The sequence below is a fragment of the Protopterus annectens genome, chromosome 11.part0 (assembly GCF_019279795.1).
Source record: "Protopterus annectens isolate FY-2018-M chromosome 11.part0, PAN1.0, whole genome shotgun sequence".
Classification (NCBI taxonomy): domain Eukaryota; kingdom Metazoa; phylum Chordata; order Ceratodontiformes; family Protopteridae; genus Protopterus; species Protopterus annectens.
In genome coordinates this window covers 114098278-114121672 of record NC_056745.1, presented here as the reverse complement: position 1 = coordinate 114121672, position 23395 = coordinate 114098278, and the positions used below count along the sequence as shown (strand labels likewise).

The 23395-nt window shown below is 39.3% G+C and overlaps 1 protein-coding gene across 5 annotated transcripts in view; it reads right to left on the bottom strand.

Annotated features, from left to right (window-relative positions):
- The window catches only part of LARGE1 (LARGE xylosyl- and glucuronyltransferase 1), a 2030740-nt gene that overhangs the window by 122288 nt on the left and 1885057 nt on the right, over nt 1-23395 (bottom strand). For 4 of the 5 annotated variants that reach the window (XM_044087485.1, XM_044087484.1, XM_044087486.1 and 1 more), the window contains one exon: nt 4153-4299. The exons of the other annotated variant lie outside the window; for it this stretch is intronic. In XM_044087485.1, coding sequence (XP_043943420.1) covers nt 4153-4299 — 147 coding nt within the window. The remainder of the gene's footprint in view (nt 1-4152; nt 4300-23395) is intronic. 5 annotated transcript variants of the gene reach the window in all.

Genomic DNA, 23395 nt, shown 5'->3' with positions numbered 1-23395 from the left:
TAAATGATTGTCATAATTAGTATCGATTTTTAAAAAAAGTTTTATAGTAAGTCTAATTTGTTATAATTACTTAAAATGCAGATTTTTTTTTTTATTTTTGAAGACTAAAATTATTGTTCTTTAAAATGTTTTGTAATAATTTGGAGATTTGCTCCCTGGGCCTCCACTGAAAATAGGCTTCTACCCAGTCAGACTTTCCAGGTAATCAAATGTCAATAAATAAATTATAGTCTGCACCCAAACTTGTGTTCTAGTCAATTCAGCTCAAGTAGTCTGAAAATTTGGGTGCATAGTAGGTTCTTGAAGCTTTGGAAGCTGGCTGCCTGTTATATCCTTGGCAGGACATAACCCATATAACTAAGACTACTGCAGCAGTGATCAGCAAGAGAATCATCAGTATAATATTCAAAATGAGTAGATTAAGCTACAGACTCGATTTTGTTAATATTTATCTGAGTTTTTGAGGGGGGGCATATTCATAAACACTGCAGAACAGTGGAGAAAGGCTGGTATGCAATATACCTGAATACCAATGTCCTTAGAGCTTCATAAAGATTTGTACTCGTATGTGGTCTTGCCCATTGTGTAGGCAATGTAATGCATGCATGGAATACATACGCAACCCCCCCCCCCAGTCATATGAATTAAATGAGACAGCAAACAGTATTGCAGTAGTGGCTTGTCCCAACCTATGGAACAGCAGCTATGTACAATATAGTGATGGTGTAACCTGACAGCACAGACATCCACTCCCTTGCTAATAAAATGCTGAGCAACATATCAGAAAGTCAGGAAAAATAATCTCAACTGCTTTGACAAGAAAATCTCTACTGGCAACTAAGTTCCCTTTTATGCAGGCAAACTTACTACATCATCCAAACTTTTCCCACTCTACACAGTAGTACTGGTGAGCATACATCAATCAGAAATTTCACACCAGCAGGTCCCCTTACTACTACATTATAACACTAGCTCTGCCAGCATGCTTAAAGACTTTGATATATTTATGAATCGCAGTCAAGCATGACAACAGAGCACAGAGTTGCCATGAGTAAGTAATAATAGCTAAAGCTAGGAAATGAAGAAATGTCAACATGTACCACACATGTATACATGGCTGTATGCTCTTTAAAGGTGCAAAACACTTCAGGAGACGCAGAGGGTTGGAAACATGTGCCTAACAGATTAAAAGAAAAACAGAGTCTGAACATAGAACAAACTCTCAATTCTTAAAAATGGGATTCCAAGAAAGTGCATAACATTAGTTTGCAACCCCAGGAATCATACAGCCAAACTGTGAAGCTTTTGTCAGGCTGTTGAAAATAGGTAAAAAGCTGATAACAACAAGGAGGGTAAAACAAAGACGAATAAAGCAAGGCCCGTGCTGTGTGTCACTCTGGTCTTTAAAGCTGTAAAAGATAAACAGAAATACTACCAAGACCAGATGGGAGTTTAAGCCTGCTATCAGAGAAATTCATAACTTGCAGCTAGAGAATACATACTAAGCTAACTGTAGTGCTGGAACAAGGGAAGGCAGGAATTAAGCAATTTATATAATAGTGGAGTGAATAAAAATTATTATAAAGAAAACATATGTATGCTACATAAATATAATTTAAATACTACATTTTTTTCTTTTCTATTAGTGTATTTGTACTCCTCACTCTTTAAAAAGTGATGATATAATAAAGCTAAGAAAATTTTCCATTATTTTCTTTCACTATACAGTTTATTAATACAATAATTTTCCCAGAAGGATTTACTCCTGAATTTGCCATTATATTTAGGGCATACAGGTACTGACTTTTCTATACAGTTGTTTAGGTGTTGGTAAAAGTCAATGGTAAATGTGTTAGCCTCAGCTGGGTTTATTTGAAGAGGATTGTTGGGTATTTTACCTAGGTCTTCTAAGAGATGAAGGTTTGCCCTGAAGAAACCAATAAAGACAGTTCCATTTAGTGCTGAAGTGGAACCACTAAGCCTGACAGAGAACATAAGTGATTTTTGCCCACATTTAACCACTTATAAGGAGATGCATGGTGAAGTACAGTCAGGGACTAGGTTGGTAAGGACTAGAATAAAGGACATTAAAAGCCTCTTGTGGGTAGTTTTACAATTCGATGTACTACACTGGTATTAACAAGGTCTAGGAAACAGCAAGCGTATCCATTTTTAAAGGTGTAAGTGTGCCAGCCAATGCTTGGTTAACTGATGTTTGCTAGTGAGAGGGTATATGGTTTGAAATCTAACCCTCCAATGGTACTACGGTAATTTATATCACCTTTGGGAGACACTGATGGGGTTTTGTAAGCAGCCATACTATGACTGAAACCACAAAATGGATTTCTTGTTCAAGCAGGTTAATTTTGTACAAGAAGCGACTTGTGTGCAATATGAGATGTACATTTTTTTTCTTTCTCTAGACCATATTTAAATAATGCAGTTTAATATCTTATATACTGAACAAGTAACTGTTGCACAGACCTGATGTGCTCATTGGTGATAAGTGGCTTAGTGTTTATCGCTTGAAACATAAAACAGGTAAAATAATCAAATGCTTTACATTATTCCCCATCCTAATTTCAAAGCAAGGATTGTGGTACAGTATGCATATTTACTGTGTGTTTATGCATTGTTAACTGGTATTAATACTGTGTTGTTCCTCAGATGATATGTGACATTCAACTTTATACCAGGAAAATTAAATGAGTCGATCAAGAAAACAATAGTATTGAACTGTGGATTGATATTTTGATAATACTGTTTTTAAAGTAAGTTAATAATCCTGCACTAAGCTTCTTTACTGGTAAATGAAGATGATTGTCAATAAGTCTAATGCCATGGAAAGGAGTGTCAGACATGTTCTGGCCTAATCAATGCATCTGGGCACCTTAGGATGATAAAAGAACTGAAGAATTTGACGAAAAGTCTTGTTTGGTGAGTAACCCAAGAGTTGAAGTATTAATGCCAAATATATGAGGGTTCAGCTTTAACTTCTGTGAATGAAAAAACAAAACAAAAAAACAACATATGTATTTAACGAGTATCTCTCATACCTCCAAATAAATAACAATGAACCATGAGATTGCAATCTGAGATCGGATAAGATGACATTTTGGATGCTAAAATCTTTAGTATAATTGCAGTTGAAAACTGAAGATAAGTGTACATATTTTGTGTGCTCCTATAAAGTTGTGCATGTCATGTTTCAAAAAACTGGTATGTCTGTCACAAAAGTTGTCCATGCATATACTCATGCAGTCGAAGATTTACCATACACAATCTGAGAAAATACTACGAGGAAAATGTTACTTAAAAACAGTGGCTATTTGAGGTGTAGGATTAGGTGCATTTCAGATAAAAGGCATTTAGACAGTGTAGAATTCTACTGCTTTTATGTTTTACTTCTATACTCTATTTTGCCCTTGCGTGCAACAACCTTGCTATTAGTCTGAGTAAAAATCTAATGCAACATGTCACATTACAAGTATAGAACGGACCATAAGCAAGTTAGGTAGCATCCCTGTATCAATCCATCCACCCATCCTCAACCCCTTTTTTCCCATTTTGCACATGAGGTCAGGGTGTCACTTCAACAGTGACAATCATCTAGAGCCAAGGTTTACACCACCAGGTGGCTAGCAGTGCCGCGGTAGTTCATCCGTACCAGTCAGTTGCACACACACACTTGCAACTAAGGCCAATTTAGAGTGCCCAATCCACCTACTGCGTGTCTTTGGAATGTGGAAGAAAACCGGACCACCTAGAGGAAACCCACACGACCACAGGGAGGACATGCAGACTCTGCAAAGAAGGCATCCCAGCTGAGAATCGAACTGGAGCACCTCTTGCTGTGAGGCAACAACACTAACCGCTGCACAACTGCACAGTGTTACTCCTAAATAAGTGATCTGTGCTTGCAAGACCTACCTGTTTATCACAAAACAATTTCCTGTTTCCCTGTTAAGCAGTAACTAATATTGTAAAATGAAACTAGCATTCAGAAATTCAGTTATCAACTATTGGTGCTATCACTATCCAGTTTGTAACCAATGCAATCAAATGGGATAAAGGTGAAGACAACACACATATTTATTCTATACATATACTAAATACTATCATTCAGCTAAAAGCACAATGAATAATTTGTACCTGAATGTAAATAGGGTCCCAACATCTAACATAGACAGCAGCTCAGCCTTAGACTTTGGGAATGCTAGTCGATAGCGTAAGGTTTCAAATGCAGGTACTATCAGTGCTTTCTTTGTGTTCGCCATATCCAGCTGTACCACTGACTTCCTAAAAACAAAAAGAATAAAACAAACCTGTGCTAGAGTCCTCAATTCTTCAAACACTACAGTATTTCTCTCTGTACAGTAATATCATCAGAGTTGTAACATGTTCTGCTTATTACTAAGTACATCCTCAAAATACAAACAGTGCAAACTTCCACCCCATCCTCAGAGCCCCAAGAGATAATGATGGAAGAAATCATTATACAGCACATTGATCTAAAGAAAATGTTCTGACTTTTGACAGGACAACCTACTTTGCCTTCCGACACTGTGATCATATAAAATTGGATACTCTGCATTTACATCAAATTTCCAGTTGCAAGGACCAAAAACATTAAAAAAAAATAAATGTTAACTATATGACTTCCAGAAGCGAAAGATAAAGGAGACAAAAAGAAAGGGCCAAGGGGAAAGGCAAGAATAAAAGTAATATCGGCTTACAAGGGCCTCTGCATCACAGATATGCTACTACGGTAGGTCTTACAAGGCAGTGCTATATTCAATTTATAGGAGTTCTCACACACATTACCATTGATAGACACACTACTCAATGTTGAAAGAATAAGCACTTCTTTGGGAAGAAGTACACCGAGAAAGAAAGGTCATAAGCCTTATCAGCAGAAGAGTGAAAAAGGTTTAATCCAGCTATAGGCTTGTATTAAGTAGCAAAGCTTCAAGGTTGTAATATTTAAGTAATAATGAATTCAAAACATGTAGGTAATAAATGCTTCATACCAAAAAGTGATAGAATGAGTTGTGGGGGTTGCTATACCTCCAGCAGAATGGCTCATCACGGTACATGACAACAGTATACAATTTTCAGTTAGAGTATAATGCAAAATCTGAGAACTTAGCCTGACTCCAAGGTGCAGAGGATGGATTCCAGACGGTCTCTCAGGAGACCTGGGTTTGATTTACATTGCTGGCTCTGGAGGAGATAGACAGGGAAGGGGGGTGAAGGGCCACTGCCTGCTCATCTCTCCCAGTGGTTGAGAAGATGGTCATTCCATTGTTTACCCCTCCTCTATGCCTCACTGGGCAAGTGAATTAGGGATGGGGGCAACAAAAATTGAAAAGCATTAAACCATGCCTCTCAAGTGTACCTCAGTACGAGGAACATACCTCATTTGGCATCTTAAAAAGCTTATGTTCCCCAAAGTTCCACACTGGAAGGGTGTGTCACACATTCAGTATTAGGAATTTTTTTAACTGATATCCATGGTTAATAGAAATGAGTCATATTAATTGATTAAAAGATCATTCTTACAAATAGAACCAGCATATTTTAAACATCCTATGACCTTCCTAGTTGAAGGTGTTAGTAAGTCGTTAGTATGTGTTCCACATTTTTTCCATTTGTTCCACATTATGAGGGCTATTGTTCCTCATTTTAGAGTTGGAAGGTTGAGAGCTATTTATCAAACCACCCCGATAGCTGTCTGAATGATGGCTCCTCCTGGCTGACCCTTGTATCACTGATAAGGAAGAAATGGGTTGACTGGCTATGGAGGAGGACGATGATTGACATACAGTGGGAGTGAAGAGTTTATGAAAAATGTGAGAAATAACAATAAAGCATCACAATTCACACTACTACTTAAAGGATTTAAAGGATACACGATACATTGTGAAAATTTCTACATATGAGTTACCCTTATTAACTACCATCTGTCTAATAGGCAACTGACAATGGAAGAAAACATCTATTACATCTGGAGTAACAAGCAGTGTACCGCAAGTCCCCAAAAGACAAGGCGTACTAATAAAACATACCATGCAGTACACAGAAGACGTGTTGTGAAATGACTTGCAAACTTACAAAAGCTTTTGGAACCAGGTGATAGCTTAACAGACAACCTGAGCTGAACACAAACATTTCAGTAGCTGGTGTTGTCCTACTACATGAAAACCAAACCATATACGGAAGGTTTTGCTGCAAGTTTTCTTGTAGCTAATAAAAACCACTAAGCTAGAAATGCAATCCAGTTTTATAATGTTTGGTAAAAGTGTAAACTATACATTATAACCCACTCAAAAGTTTCTAAAAAAAAAAGGAAAGAATTTGAATCTCAATAAGAAAGCACAAACTAAACGATAACACTATTTAATGGCAAAACTTTACTTCAATCAAGCATGATAAACATGAAGAAAAACAACCCCCCAGAGTGTTTGGACAATGTCTGTTTTAAGCATGCATTCAGATAGACATGAAACTTGCAGCTCCCAGCTGCTTGATCCATAACAGGTTGTCCCTTACTGTTAACAGGCTTTATGTGAAAACTTGTACTAAGAGGTAATAGTACTAAAATCTACAATTTTTCCCAGTCTTGACCATATGAAAGTGATGGACTCTTCCTGCTTATACAACATTAAGATAACTGAGTTGGCTGGCTATCCTGATAGTATTACAATTTTAGATAAAGAAACACTAGTCAGGCTATCCAGTGCGAGCAATCCCAAATCACTTGGGGATATAATGGGTGACAATGTCTGCACAAGTCACAACTGATTTTTTATCTTAAGCAAACTTGCATTTCTTGCACACATGAACCACAAAGCGCAAAAAGTTAAGTAGAAATAACAGTAATATTGCTGCAGCTGCAATATTTATTTCACAAAACAAAGTATACAAAATAGGTACACGGACTGGGGAAGGGGGAGGTGGGGACTCTAGAAACACACATATGCCTTAAACTACAATGTCACTCTGGAAATAACTGAAACTGCTGAAGAAGCTATTAGCCTTACACCAAGTTAAATAATACCATCTTCATGCTGGGATGACTACTTATTTATCAAAGCCCACATTTTCAATATTTGGTTAAGGCAAGCTATTTATTTATTTATTTATTTATTTATTTTACATTTGTTGACTGGGATAGTCCGACTGGATATATGTCCATTTTCAGTAGAGGCCCGGGGAGAAAAGCTTCACACATTAAAACAATTACATTCACAATTAGCATGAGAAGTACAAGTACAATTATTATTAGTCATAGCTGAATCTTAAATGATTACAGGCAATCAGATAGAAGCAGCTAGGTAATACTAGTTAGCCTGGATTCTGGCAGGGGCAAAGCCAGTGAGTCATGAGATACTTTTTGATATTTTTCTTGAATTGGTTTAGTGATGGTTCTAGTGTTAGATCAGCTGGAAGAGAATTCCAAATTTTGCTTACAGAGTTGGAAAACAAGAAGTCAGCAGCAGAGTTGTTAGCTTTGAGAGTTTGGATTAGTAGCTTGTTAGAAGAGTGCAGTTGCCTGGTGTTCTTGTAGGGGTAAATGATGTTTTAAGTGCAGGGGTATTACCTGGTTGGTTGAGAATTTTGTGGGCTACTACAAATACGACAAGCTAGTATACATGATCAGACCTATCCACTAGTGGGAAGACTGCAGATATGATAATCTCATATTTTCCAAAGAGGAACATCTCAGTCAATATGGGACTGTTTTTGCATTTGAAAAAATTACGGAATATCTGAAAACTTTTTAGATAACCTAATACGTCAGCCTCTAGCAACCCAGTATAAAGAGGGTCAGACACAACTTTGAAATGTTTTTTATTGCAATGTACAAGGTCTGGGCAACAAGTTTGATGAATTGGTCAGTATAGTTACTGAACATAACTACACAGTATGAGCAATTGTGGAATATTGGAACATGTCAACACTACATATTCCAAACTACACAAAATATGAATGCCTCAGAGAGAACACTCCAGGGGCAGAGAAGTAACATTATGGATTCATTACACTATTCCATCTTCACATGTGAATTCAGTTAATGAGGTAGAATGTATAATCGTTCAGGCTTTTGATTCTTTATCAAGTAAATCCTTTAGAATTGTTTTTTGTTATCGTCACAGTATGGCTGCATTTAAACATTACCTCAGCTGTTTAAATCATAACTTAAGCTGACTTCAATCACCCCAGTATTTCTTGGGCAAATCTTTCTACAAAAATAAGTAAAAAAACACACCTTCCTTACTAGAGGCTTCAGTCCACCAGGAAAACTGCAGTTAAATGTAAAACACTCGTAAGTCCAAAAAATGGCAGGTAGTTCCAGTGTAAAAAACTCTTCTTTATTCAACCACAGACGTACTGCTTTCACAGATAACTTCTGCTTCTTCAGATACAAATGCATGCTGTCTACTATGTATCTCATATACCTTAAACCAACTAATTAAGACACAATCATCTTAAAGAAACATCCTTCATTAAGTAAAAATATTCAGTCCTTCACTGTGAAAACATGATTCTAAAAAGTATAATGCATAACAAACACAAAAAACTCATGTATAAAAAAATACATATAGGTTCATAGGTAGGTACTAGGCTATTGGCCCTGGGGCCTATACAAGCCCAGCCAAAAAGGTACCCTGGCTTTTGCCACCCAAGAAAATTATTTTCCTGTGTCACTGTCGAGCAAAGCCACAGAGGTGATCCCCAGGGTGAATTTCCTATTTCCCTTCCAATCATCAAGATTTTTCTTGAAGAGTGCTAATGATGAGCTTTGTTTGATATAGATAGGTAGTTTATTCCAGAGTATGGGAAGTCTCTGGGACAGGAATCTATCCCTCCGGCATGTTCTGTTTATTGTGGTGACAAGGTTTAGGTCCCTAGAGCATGTAGCTCAGAGGGATTGGGATTTCTTTAAGTGGAGCATGTCCAACAGCTCTGGGTTTGACATAGCTTTGTATGTTAGGCAGAGATCACCTCTGAATAGGCGATATGCAATGGAGTAAAGCTGGAGTTTTTTGACACAGTCTGTGTAGGGCATCTGTTTGAGGCCGGTAATCCTCTTTGTGAGGTATTTCTGTGGCCTTTCCAGTTGTTGTAGATGTCTTGTGAGGTACATACCAAAAGGGGCATTGTACTCTATAATGGGTCTAATGAGTAATGAGTAGAGGGGAACAATGACCTCTCTTTTTCTGGATGAGAAACCTTTTGTGATGAGGTGTGCCACGTAGAAGGATTTCCTGACTACTGTGGCGATGTGATTATCAAAGGAGAGACTACTGTCCACCTTTGTCCCAAGGTCTCTTATCACACTTCCAGTGTTAAGTATACTACCGCTTACGTTGTAGTTCATAGGTACAGAGTTTTTACCAAAGGGGATGACAATGCACTTTTTGGCAGTGAGCTTGAGGCCATGGCTTTAACACCAGGCATCTGTCTCAGTGAGGCCCTTTTGTAGGATGTCCACATCGTCAGGAGTTTCGATTATGGCTCCTAGTTTGCAGTCATCTGCGAACATAGTTAGCCGAAGACCTTCTGTGTTAGCATGTACTTCAGAGAAGTAGATACCAAACAGGAGAGGACCCAGGACTGAACCCTGTGGTACTCCACTTGTCACTGGTCTGAAGTCGGATTTGGAGTCTGCTACTTTCACAGTGTGGGTTCTGTCAGTGAGCCAGTTGTCAACCCATCTTGTGACATAGCGATTTATACCTAGTTTAGTGAGTTTATCTATAATTCCAGAGTGGGGGATGGTGTCGAAAGCCTTGGCAAGATCTAGATAGGCTGTGTGAACCACCTTACCCTTGTCTACATCTTTGGTGACTGCCTCAAAGAAGTCTATCAGGTTTAGGAGACATGATCTGCCTTTTACAAACCCAAACTGGGTGGGATCCAGAGTTTGGAGATTACCAATATCTTTGTTTATAAGTTCCATGATGATACGTTCCATGGCCTTGCAGACCAGGCTCATCAGGCTAATGGGGCGGTAGTTTCCAGGGTCCGTGGTGGCTCCCCCCTTGTGGAGTGGGATAACCGTTGCTGTGCGCCACTCAGCAGGCACAAAGCCTGAGGTGAGGCTATGATTGAACATGGTACTTAGGTGGGGGTGCCAGTTCGTTCTGCAGTTCGTGTAGAACGCAGCCTAGGATGATGTCTGGTCCCATGGATGCTGTGTTCTTGGCTTTGGAGAGTGTGGTTTTTACCTGTGCAGCTGTGATATATAAAAAATGCACATATAAACATACAGACATAAAAATGTGCTCAAATTTAAACATATACTGTTACAAATCTCTAATACTTGATGTAAACAGGCATGTCATAAAATGACTTAACATTTCATTTATTCCATGGTCTTGCTTTAAGTTTTGGTCTTATGGGTATCCTGTCGTTTAACCCATGCCCAGAGTCTGCTTTCATTCTTATAATCCATTTTGCCTCAAGCTGTTCTGCCCTGTTTCTAATGTCCCCCCATTCTGATGTTGTCATACATTTTACCTATAACTAAAAAAGTAAAATTATGAATGTTGTCATTCACGCTAATATGTTTAGATAATGCACTAACATCACTTTTTTTCTGTATCTGGTACATGTGTTCCTTGATACAATCCCGGAGGGCTTTATGTAACACAGCCCTGAATTCAGCACTAACCTGAAAACTGGACTATACTAGCTTAGAAAGCCGGGAAAACAAGTATATGTTTTTTTTTTTTTTTTTCCAGAAAATAAAGCAGATATAATCAAAAAACACTTTAAATGCACAAAAATGGCTATCACACTTGAGTGTGTAGCCTACAGCAGTTAAACATGTAATTTAAACACAAAAATGACTTTGTTAAATTGCAGGCAGTAAAATAAGTACAATATGTAGCTGAAACAAGCTTTTTAAATCACAGAAACTGTAGAAAACCTGCATTTTAGGCAGAATTAGCTAAAAGCAGCAAGAAAATGCAGAAAAATGATAATCACTCCAAAGTCTCTCTCTTGTCTCTTTGCTGCTGTAGAACACTGCAGGGCACCAGGCAGGAGCTTGCTGAGCTGTATACTAGAGCAAAAACCTTGCAAATGTGGGTTTTATAGCAGGGAAATGAAAGAGATAGAAATTAGCCCAAAATGGCCAATAAACTACTAATTTCTAGGCTGAAACCACTCCTCCAAGGACAGATAGGCTGCTCAAAGCTCCCTCTCTCACAGTGAACAAACGTCTTTCTATCTTCCATTTTCCCAGTAGAAGGCTTCTGAGAATGCAACAAAATATGTCAGATGGGGGAGGAAAGCCTGGGCTGTCTAGCCATCAGTAGAACTGGATAAACCATGTAGTCACTTTGAGGTCTGTTATGTCTAGATGAGTCACCCTGTTGGATGGGTCAGGAGGTCTGGACTGGGGTCCAGTATCCAGGGCAGATACAGAAGATGAGGCCACAGAAAGGGAAACTAAATTTGACAAGACCAAAATGTGCAATGAGGATAAGTGCTCTTCAACTGGTATGCTTTTTCTATGAATTTGACCCTCCTGTCTCCTTTATGCTTATCCCCCATTCCCTCTAATCACCAATCATGAACAAGAGCATCTCTCGTGATGTCCCAGGAGGAGGAATCAGGGGAAAGAACCTGCTGCACTTGTTGTTGAGGGGAGAAGCAAAAAAGTCATAGCACCGCTGGCCCCATTGACAGAAAATGACCACTCGTGAGGCATCAGAATGAACCTGCTTAGTTTGTCTGGAATCACATTGGCTTTCCCCAGTATGTGCATTGCTATGAGAAAGTGTCCAGAAGATATTGTCCATTGTCACACTCACATTGCTTCTTAACATAGCAGATAAGATCTGGTTCCTCCAGTTTACTGATGTACCAGACTACAGACATATTGTCCATTTGAATCGCAATCATCCTGGATGGGAGAGAGTCTTGAAAGGCCTGCAATGCTAGGTGGGCTGCTCTCATTTCTAGGACACTGATATGTGCTTTGGCCTCTTCTGGGGACCACGTACCTTGGCTGTCCTTCCCAAAAAGTGTCCCCTCATTTGAGAGGGGCTCATGGTCACTGTGGCTGCTGGCAGTAAGAGAACAAATGGGCAGCCTTGTGAAACTTCATCTGAGCGAAGCAAACAAAGAAGATATTTTTTTATAAGTTTAAGTAACCTAGACTGGGGTGAAGTAGGGCTGCTGAAGAATCGACCACTTAATGGAGAGAATCCATTGCAAAATTCACATGTGAAACCTGGCTAAAGGAACCAGAGTGACTGATACTGCCACTGATACTAAGGCTTGTAAGATTAGTCATACTTCAGAAGAATATGAGATCACTTTCTTGACCTGGGATCTGAGAGTCTGTACTCTTGTTGGAGGAAGACATGCTATCTGATTCACCATGTCTAGATGAACACCTACAAAGTCCAGATTCTGCATAAGTGTGTGCTGTGACTTGCTGCAGTTGACTGTGATGCCTAGATAAAGACATAATTGGAGCAAGTAGTCCTTTGCTTGTAGAAGTAGAAGTCTGGTTGGGGAATTAGGAGCCAGTCATCTAGGTATGGAACGCACTGAATCCCAGCAGTATCAGGTGAGCTACCACCACCAACATGCATTTGGTGAAGACCCTGGGGGCTGTGGTGAGTCCAAAAAGCAGTGCTCTGAACTGGCAATGACTGGCTACCAGCTGAAAGTGCAGGTATATTCTGGACCACCTGTTCATTTTGATGTGATGGTATTCGTCTTGAAGATCTACCGAGCATATCCAAATGCCTTTTCGCAGATACTGGTTTAATATGTTGAGATCCAGAATGGGTCTCATATGTCCCTTGTCTTCTCTGAGTAGGTTCCGAATCCTATTTGGTCTGGTGGACCTTCTGGATGACTTTTTCCAAGCAGCTTTTCTATTTCCAAGGCTGCCACCTCACTCAGGTCATTTGGGACACTGGGATTCTTTTCATTTTCGAAGGGGGAATTTGGGGAAATGGTATGAAATAACCTCTTGATATAATTCTCTGCACCTGGTTATCTTTTGTGATGGATGCCCATGTCTCAGAGTCAGAGACAGGTGCCCCTTGACTGCCTCCAAAGAGCAGCAGCCAGGGAACCTTCCAGGACCACTAGCAGGGTTTGTCTGAGAAAGAATCCCGCAAACACTAGTTCTCCAGGTCACCTTTATCACAGGGATGACGCCTTCCATTAGAGTTCCCCCCTCTGCCTCTGGGTCAACCATCCCTTTGTGAGTCTTGGGAAGGACCCTGGTACTTGCAGAACCACATTTTTCTGCCTCCTCCCTTGATTCCAGAAAGGGGTCTCTGAGGAGTGGAAAAACGAATCCCAAAAGTAGACAAGGTCTTCCAATCTTGCTCACTTCTGGAGAGTGTTTCCTTCACCTCTGGGCCAAACAAGTAAGATCCATCAAAGGGAGCATTGATGAATAAAGACTTGAAGGGCCCTGCAAAATTGAACAGACTCATCCAGACAAGTCTCCTGATGGCTATGCCTGAACTCACTGCCCATGACATACCCTCTGCAGCATGGGATATGAAACTCATAGCTGCATTGAATATGGACTGCAGGGTGGCCAATTGTGAAGAGATCTTGTTCTGGTCCTCCACAGACATGGACCCAGAAAGAGATTTGGAGATCTCTTTAGTCAAATCTCTTTGCAACCTTGTGCACCAAATAATTCAACGACCACAGAACAAAGGTTGCTGAAGCATAAATGCAATTACTAAATCTGTCCATGGCCCTAGACTCCCTGTCAGTGGGATGAAGAGATGAGCTCTTTTTTAGTGGATGCTACCATAGCATCTTTTGGGACACCCTTGCTCCAGTACACTCTGTCCTTTGGTGGGGCTAAAATTCTATTTGGGTGCTTGGTGATAGGCTCCACAGTATCCAGCTCCTTACATGCACAGTATGAGACAAGATCTATTAGCTCATCAGCCAGGGGTATCACCCAAGATGTAGCCAGGCCAGACCCAAAAGCCTCCAGTGACACTGACTCCTCCTGGAATGGGGTATCGGAAGACCAACCATCTTTCTGTTTTAGAAGTTCTAGTATTTCACCCAAAGGAGATGTCCTCAGGTGGAGATCTGTTGGATCCTTCCCCTTCATTAAAGTCAGTGCCCTCAGTGGAAGATTCCTGAGAGAAATCCAAGTGTCTCCTTTTACACATTCTCTTCTGCTGGACCTCATCAGTAGGATGGTCTAGTGAGGTATTAGAAGTGGCAGAGGAGCTCTGAGGGAGTGAGTGGAGACTTGGACAGGCTGTCTGTCCCAGTGGGATAGAAGTGAGAAGCTCAGAACTAAGACCTGATAATGGTAAAGAAATGGGATCAGAGGGGGACAAGGATGTCCTTTCTCTTGGCAAAGAGAAGGCCCTCAACACTATCTCAAAGGCATAGAGCCTAGGTGAGATGGAAGGGGGCAGCACCAGAGTCAAACTGTTGTGCTAATGACCCATGGATCCCCCCCAGGCCACCCACCAAGGATGGAGTCAGTCTCAAGCTGTCCACCACTGAAGCACTTACAGGCAATGACGGCTCCGATAATTTCAAAGTCAATCCTAACATCTTGGAGCTGGCATCGACACTTTGCTCAGAGTCCTCCTGCTCTGAAAGAATTGAAGCCAGACGGCTCAAGGAAGTGGTCAGTCAAAAAGTGACCCTGCCATCGGATCCAATAAGTACACACACAGGAATGTTGGATCAGAGAGCTCTGAAGCCAAATGGTGGATTACAGGAGGAAATATAAATTGAGAGGCAGAGGTGGGCAGGGTCATGAGTCTAATGTGAGATGGAGCTGGAATTGCCCCTATCTGGATCTGAGCTCTAAGGAACTGCCTCTCTTCATCCTATTCACCTTGACTTCAGACAAGCTCCTAGAGGACTTAAGTGAAGATCTCACTGATGGTGGTGTAAGTGCCTCCTTGGTGTCTCCTGGAGAAAAGAAGGAAGTTGGATAGGTATCAGGTCCGGTGAGTATCAGGGTGACTGGATCAGAGGTGATTTTGCTTTTGAGGAATTTGGATCAGACTTTTTTAAATTTTTGATGGGGGCTCGAAGGTCAGAGCCGAAGTAGGTGAGAGGTTTGGAGACCTTTTTCTAGTGTCTTTATCTTCAGGAGCTGATTCAGGCTTCCCTTCGTTGGGTCTCTTGGATTTTGCCTGCCTGGTTTACATATGTGCTGTTCTTGTTTCTTTGGATTTCTAATCTGTTAAGTAGACAGCTTAATGGGTTAAGGGCAAGACAGATTTAGCAGCAGTGACAGGGAGTCACCCTTTGAATTTTTATCCCTGGAATAATAATTTGTGCTTTATCATGGCTTCATTGCAAATGGTTTGCCACTGTTACATGGACACTATAATGTAATCGATCAGTGTAGGGTGTATCTTATACATTTTTAAGCACTCTTTTATCATGAATGTGGGATACTGTTAAATCCTTTTTTGTAGTCAGTCCATGCCATACTTGGATTCTTCCCCTTTTTACAGTTCTCCACTATGACTTTAACAACAAATGATCATTTGTTCCATATGACCCTCTTTTATTGCCCTTTTCTTCTATTGCCATAATCAAGTTTTCTTCTAAACGACTATAAAATCTGTCAGCATCAATTCCAGTGTATAGTTTTGTCAGAAGGTACGTTATTGATCTAAAATTTTTAGGGTAGCTTGCAGATTCACTCATAAGTAGGAGCATTGTTTTTCTTGTTGTTAACCAGGCTGATGTCTGTTTGGGGTGTGCATATAAATAGTTCTTACTCATGGCTAAATCTTTGTGCAAAGATGTTAATACTTTTAACCTGAAGTTAGGTACTGCATTTGGGCCTGGGCTTTTCTTAACTTGTTTCAATCTCTCTGGCTGTTGCTTCATCCCGTTTCATATCCTGTAGCTTTGAACTTCTTATTCTTTCTTTTACTTCTATCCATTTAGCATCTTTATGTTCCACATGCTCTTCATAAATACTTCTCCAAAATGTATCCATTTATTCTTTTTTGTTGGTCTTTCATTTCCTTTTACCTTGTTTCCCAATTCTCTATAAAACTTTTTGGGGTTGTCAATAAATTGCTTACTTTGTACTTTTCGTTTATATTTATCTGTGTATCTTCTATGTTTTTCTGCCTGTGCTTATATTTTTAGTTTATTACTTGCGAGCATGCATGATAAATCATGATCTGTTATAATAATGTGGACTGCTTTCATCAGATTTATCTTTGAGTATTTTTGTTGATCTATTCCTTCTTCTATACTCTTCTAACAGTGACACTTCTTGTCTTAACTGCTTTACAGTTTTCTCTATTCAGTACTTCCATGATGGTATTTGATTGACTCCCCTTCTTTCCCTTACTACCCCTGTGTTCTTGTGGTAGAATTTTATGTTATTAATTTAGTTGTACATTAATATCTCCTGTTTACTTCTGTTATATCGTATGGACCTCTATGGACAGTCCTAATTACTGTGTTCATTTGTTTTATCAAACTTCTAACTTTTGGGGTTTTACTGACCTTCTGTAGTCTTATTTCTGTCATTGATCTTAATATTTCTATCTCTGTTAAATCAAGTAACTCTTCTCTTGGTTCATTTTCTTGTAAACTGAGGGTACATCTCTTGTTTTTCATTTCCTGAGGGCATTCTATAGAAAGTTCTATAGCATCTTCCTGTGGCACATTCACTTCACTTTCATCCTGTGTCATCAGCTGCTCTGTCATATGGGAATGCACTGGCCTATCACTCCTCAACATTGACTGTCAGAATTGCCACAGTTTCCTGTTCCTTCCCTTGTTGTCCAGCTTCAAGTGAATGTTTATACTGGTTTCCGGTGAAAGGGTCCAAAATATCTTCATTTGGCAACTGACCTGCTGCTTCCCATTCCACTGGCTTCTCCTTAACTTGGATGTCCATTGCTCTATCCTGCTGTGGTGTTTTCCGAGTTAGATTTTCTGCACTGAATCCTTCACTTCGCAGGTACTCCGTAACCTCAGTTTCCTTTCTTTAACTTCTCCATTACTGATTTTCTTTTCTACTTTTCCTCTCTGTTTTATTTTTTGAAGTGTAAAGTTTTCCATGTCTGGATCCCTTTGCCTGCATTGCTCTTCAAATATCTTTGGTGCTACTCTTTTTGTATCAATTAGTTTTGTTTTCTCCTTTTCATAAATATTACACCACAAATTAAATCTATTTTTCTTTCCCTGTCCATATTTCTTCTTCAGATGTCTCCTGATCTTCCTGTTTCTCCTTACTTTGGGGACTCGTTCTATCATGCTGTGATGTGACCTGCGTTAGACCTTCTATACAAAATCCTTCACTTCACAGATATTCCATAACTTCAATTTCTATTTTTTTATCTTCTACTTTACTAATAACTATTCTTTTCTACATTCCCTCTGTGATATTTTTTTTTATTGTGAAAGTTTCCATATCTGGATACCTTTGCCTGTATTTTTCTTCAAATATCTTTGGGGCTGCCTTTTTTTGTACTGATTAATTTGGCCTTCAACTTTGCATAGATATTGCACCATGTCAACTCTCTCTTTCTTTCCCATATCTATATTTCTTTTTTTATACTTTTCAAAAATCTCTAGGTTTTGTTGTTTATATTTTTGCACTTCCTCGGATGCTTCTTTTTTCAAACAGATCAAAGTTTCTAGGTCTATATAATGTTTTTCAAAAATCTGTTGTACTAATGAATACAATTTTTTATTTGAAGCTTCCAACAGTTTCTCTTGTGGAAGCACTTTTCTTTCCTATAATTTCTCTCAATCATTTTGTACATCTTGTGTCTGGAAATTCTGGGCTTTTTGCATAATAGTAACAATACATAATTTCTTTCTTATCCTCAATAGTCCACTCTATTGTCTTTATGGCTCTTCTTTGGCCTATCAGTTTTTGTGGACTGCTACTTCTTTCTACAATGGGAGGACCATCCTCCCCCTGGGCCTGGTCTAGCCACACTGTAGGAATGTTTCCGTAGTTTGAGGATTCTACACTGTCATTTTTCCCAGTCTTGTCACCAGTGTGCCTACCAAGATTGGGAACGTTTTTATCCTGGATCTTGTGCACCCAGCTATCTTTTTTAATTTTTGACCTACTTCTGTTTATGATATATGCTATATAAAATACAGTCTACACACACACACACACATATATATATATATATATATATATATATATACATATATGTGTGTGTGTGTGTCTTGGTGAGACTTTGTGAAAAACAGGGTCCAACTTGTGAAGGAACTTGGACTTGAGGATGAATTCAACTTCAGTACTACTACTCTCCTTTGCTTGCTGACTTCTCTCTCCATTCGGGCCATTCTGTATAGTTATTGTTATTTCCTTAATGATCTGCATCCAAAATTCTACTCTCGCCTTATTTCTTGAACTTCCCCAGTTTCATCATCCCTTTCCGCTTTCTTATTGTGCTATGTATAGGAGTCCTGCAGATCTAAAATATCCATTCAAATCAGGTAATCTTAAATCTAACTTGTTCTATTTGAAGGATCAGCATTATCTTACTTGACTCTTGCCCTCTTCCCCAGATAAGATCCTTTAACTCTTTATTAATTGCTATCCATAACAACTTATCTGGTTGATAAAAATATGACTGACCTGTGTATAAAACTAAAGGGACTAAAACATTTTAACTGCTTGCACCTTACTATCTATATCCATAAACAAGAGCTTCTAGTTCCTCAGTTTTTGTATTATCTTTTGTTTAGTCTCTTCCCTCATATACTTAGCTGCAAAAGAATAATTTTGAAACCATTCTCCTACGTATTTCATTTTATCATGTCCCCATAACTGTGTGTATTGTTGAACCAATCTGTGTGTGGGTTGAAATGGATATATATTTTTATGTCTATTAATACTTGTATTTTTATACACAGCTAGCTTAAAGTACTGAAACACTTTTTATATATGTATTTCACTTGTTAGATGAGAAGACCAGATTGACTTTGTTAGACATCATTACAGCTTAGCAAACAGATGGTACATGTTTCTTGTAATCATTTAGCCTTAAAAGAAAGTTGGGCATTCTTGTAGGAGATAAGTCTGCTGAAAAGGAACACATAAACCTGTCAAAAGCAAAGCAGTAAAGCATAAAAAGTGTCCTGTCATATGCATACCTTGTTATCTGGTTACTCCTTACAGCTTTTTTGTGTGTTTATGTGTAATCAAAAGTTGAAAAAGCCTTGAAATTTCTAGGACGTAATCCTTTAAAATGAGTTGCATCTGAGTGGACAGATGAATTAGTCTATGCTGAATCATGATACTTTCTAATAAAATGTGCATGCATCCAGAATCTTTGCTTGTCTGCATTTGGGATTAAACAGCTGCATTGTATTGTCTGCTAACAAATATTCTTTTACAGGGCATGCAGTTTACAGCTACAGCCTTTGTTTTATCTTCATTCATTTTACATCCTGAAAAGACTTGAAACTGTCCCAGAATGTTCAACAATGAGATGACTTTTTTCTGATTTTAGCAGGTAAAAATATCTGTAAATAAAATCAAGATTTCCTGATTACCATACCAATTATATCCTTGGATTTCTGAGTCCACTATTTTTTCTGCCAGTGGTTGCAAACATAAAGCAAACAGCAAATAGGAAAGAGGACATCCCTGCCTGGTTCCACTTTTCAGAGAGAGGAATGCCCCAATTTTAATATTCACCTCTGGTCCCTTATATATCCATCTAATTAACCTTGGTGTGTCAGGGAATACAAATCCTTCCATTGCCCTACTCAAAATCCCATCTTATTCTGTTGAATGCTTTCCCTGCATCAAGACCCAGCATGAATTGTCTTACATTTTGCTTCCCTCTGGATCTTCATTGCTCAAGTAATGTTGTCAAATGTTTCTGTCCCCTCCAAAAAACCGCACTGATAACAGTTTGTTTTGTAAATATCTATTTTCAGATTTTTTGTTACATACTTGCACTAATGTATGGTAGGTTGATCTTTTATACAGTTGCTCCTTGTCATGTCTATTTGAAGCTACCTGACATCTTACAAGACTTTTTGTTTTAATGAAAACCATCAAACAAAAACAACAAAAAACACACCATGAGATTACCCCCTCAATCGGTTAACTTAATACAAACACATAGAACTATGTGGGACGCCCACCACTGCTATCAATATGTGATGTCCCCACATTGGGCCAGTAATCAAGCAGCCTGAATCCTCACCACTGACACTGGAGAGGCATGTGCACTTGGAATACAAATGGATACACTCAGTATTTCCAGATGCAGACCTCTCTGAATCAAGTACAACTTCCCTTAAAACACATGGAATACAATCAGCCTGGGGTATGGATGTCTCTGTCTCCCTCCAGGTCCCCAATACGACTACCTCCACTGGTAGAGCTGTAGGGTTAGGGCCTCAGCCAAGAGTCCAAGCCACGTCCTCCAGCACCCTCTCTATGAACCCAGTGCTTCATGTCCCTGGCCCAAGCAGTTGACACACACACTCAGAGATTTAATTTTCACATGCACACACACCTGGGAAACACTGGCACAGATTACCTGCTCTACCGACTTTGCTCAAGCTACAAGGTAGATTCACTGCCACCAGTCAGTACTATAAGGCTCTTACAAATGGTGTCAGATTATACTGTGTAATATTAATACTAATACAAATGGTTGTAGCTGACCAAGACGGCTAGGCCTCATGGAGTGCCCCACATGCTGTCACCAGATAAATATAAGTACTCTCAAAGGTTAGATACATTCTATAAGGCCCAGCACAATAAATGTTTTAAATATCATAAATGATAAAAAGCGCATGAAAATAACAAATATCTATTCAAAGTAAACCACAGAGTTCAGATCACAGGAAATACTGAAATTAGCATTGATGGACAGACTCATACAAATAAAGAAAAACACACACTAAACTAATTTTACTATATTCTTGACTGAACCAAAGATAATTTACTGTTCCCAAATTAAGCTGCTTACTACTGCAAGGCAAGATACTGTGGGTGAGGGTCTTTCTCATCACGTTCCCCAAGCAGAATAATCAATACTCTGAGATTTCTCTTTGAAAAATCTAAAAAATGTGTCATAACATCCCTGTATTCTTCCCTTATAAGACCGATTATTAAATACAATGCCCCTTTCGGCATGTACCCCACAAAGCACATGCAGCAGTTGGAGAGACAACAGAGATTCCTCATCCAGAGAATCCAGGGCCTCAAACATCTACCCTACAAAGATAGGCTAAAAGCCTTGTCCCTCCACTCAGTCTGCTACAGACTCCTCAGAGGTGGCCTCTGTCTGGCATACAAAGCAATCTCATACCCCGCCCTGATGGGACTGCTGCATATCTGCAAGTCAAGCTCCACTCGAGTACCCGCATGCGAGACCTCAACCTGGTCTGTGACATGAACAGGACTTGCTGTCGGGACAGATTTGTGTCCCAGAGACTCCCCCTTTTGTGGAATAGATTCCCTCTCCACGTAAATTGGAGTAACTCATTAAACCCTTTTAAGCTCAGCCTGAATAACTGGATGGGGAACATAAAATACACTCCTGGGATTCCACCTATGCCCCTGCTGAACAGTGGCATAGGAAGCTGACTTGTTGGAACATGGGCTAAATTCTTGGCTAGGCTTGTAAGGGCCTCAGGGCCAACAGCCTAGTAACTTCCTATGATCCTAAGGGGCTGGCAGAATGACCTCATCTGGTCACCTGACTCTAGGTTCTCACAGTATTCCCCTTTGAAGCAATTACAGAAATTTAGCGTAGACGGTTACAATACACACCTAAATGTTTATGGCAGTGCCCTGGAGTGTCCCCCCTCTTTCACTGAGCTAATGAACAAAGGCTTCTCCCAGACATGATATCTCCAGGCCTAATAAGCACTGTGGGGTGCCTTTTAATGGTTTAACAGCTCATTTACATTTCCCTTATTTTTCTTAAAGTAAGTTAGCTGGTTAACCTCGGCTTTGCCAGTATCTCCATTACAACGTATACATTTAGTTATTCTAGCAGGGTGCATTGTTGATACATTTTAACACAAGCAAATCTCACAAATATATTTTCAGCACAAACACCAGTACAAATCAGTTTGATGCACAAATGACATACACTTCTAATACATTTGTAACACAAGCATCTTGTATAAATCAGGACATATTCTTTACAATATTCCAGTTGGCTATGCTGACACTTGCCCATATCATCACACTATGTACCTCTTCAAATAATGAAGTTCAACTGTCCTAATAGGTACAATTGTCCTAGACTGACAGCCACACTCACAAGCTTTAATTAAGGTTATGTATACTAAGATGCATGGTACAGCTTGTGCTTCTACTTATGTTAAGTGCTCTCTGTTTTTGTCTTACTTTTGTTCCTCTCCCAGATGTAGAAAACAACTTGAATGCTTTTATAAAACATTAACTTTTAGCCTTAAGTATTGCTGTGTTATAAGCTTGTCTCCATAGAAACATAAGAACCAGATACATAGATCCCTTCAGCTACAAGCTTCTCAGGTTACAGTGTAAACAATTGCTAAAGGAAAACATTTTATTACATTCAGTCTTCTCTTATTTAATTGTTTTCACTTAAAAAAGAAGTTATATTCTTACCATAACATTCCATCTGTGTTGTCCATCTTCATTTCCATTAACCTGTGGGTTATTGTTCCAATGCTCAGAACTGACTAGCTGCCTTCTTCCAGCTTGAGACTCCTGACTTGAGCTCCCTCAGACTACCTCAGATCGAGTTTGCCAAAAAGCATAACAGCTAACAAGCATTAGACTATCCTAAAAACACACAGATCAAATATGTCTATATATAACAAAGAAAGAAAACATCAGGAGCTCAACTGAAGGAATAGAGATTTCTAATAAATTCTACCAGGCTTCTCAAAGACTTGGAATGGGAGAAGGGAGGGGGTGGGGAAATTAATGGAAATGAAGTTGGACAACACAGCTGGAACATTATGGCAAGAACATAACTTCTTTATCTGATGTTGTCCACTTCATTTCATTAACTTATGGGACAGAGTCCCCAGCTACTATAATCGAGGGTGGCCATCAAGGAAGGATATTCCGGAGTACAGCAGAACCAAAGGCACTTCTACTCCTAGATATGATGTCAAATTTGTAATGCATAACAAAAGTATGGAGATTTGATCAAGTAGCAGCAGCACAAATGTCTTCAACTGAAACTCTAGACAAAAAAGCCTGAGATGTAGCCACAGACCTTGTAGAATGGGGATTTATTGGTCCTGGTAAAGGAATACCTTTGAAAGAGTAAATGAAGGTAATACAGTCTTTCAAGATCTCGCCAATGTAACTTTGGTAACTGCTCTACCGCTCTTTGCATTTTAAAAGGAGACAAACAACTGATCAGACTTCCTGAAGGGCTTG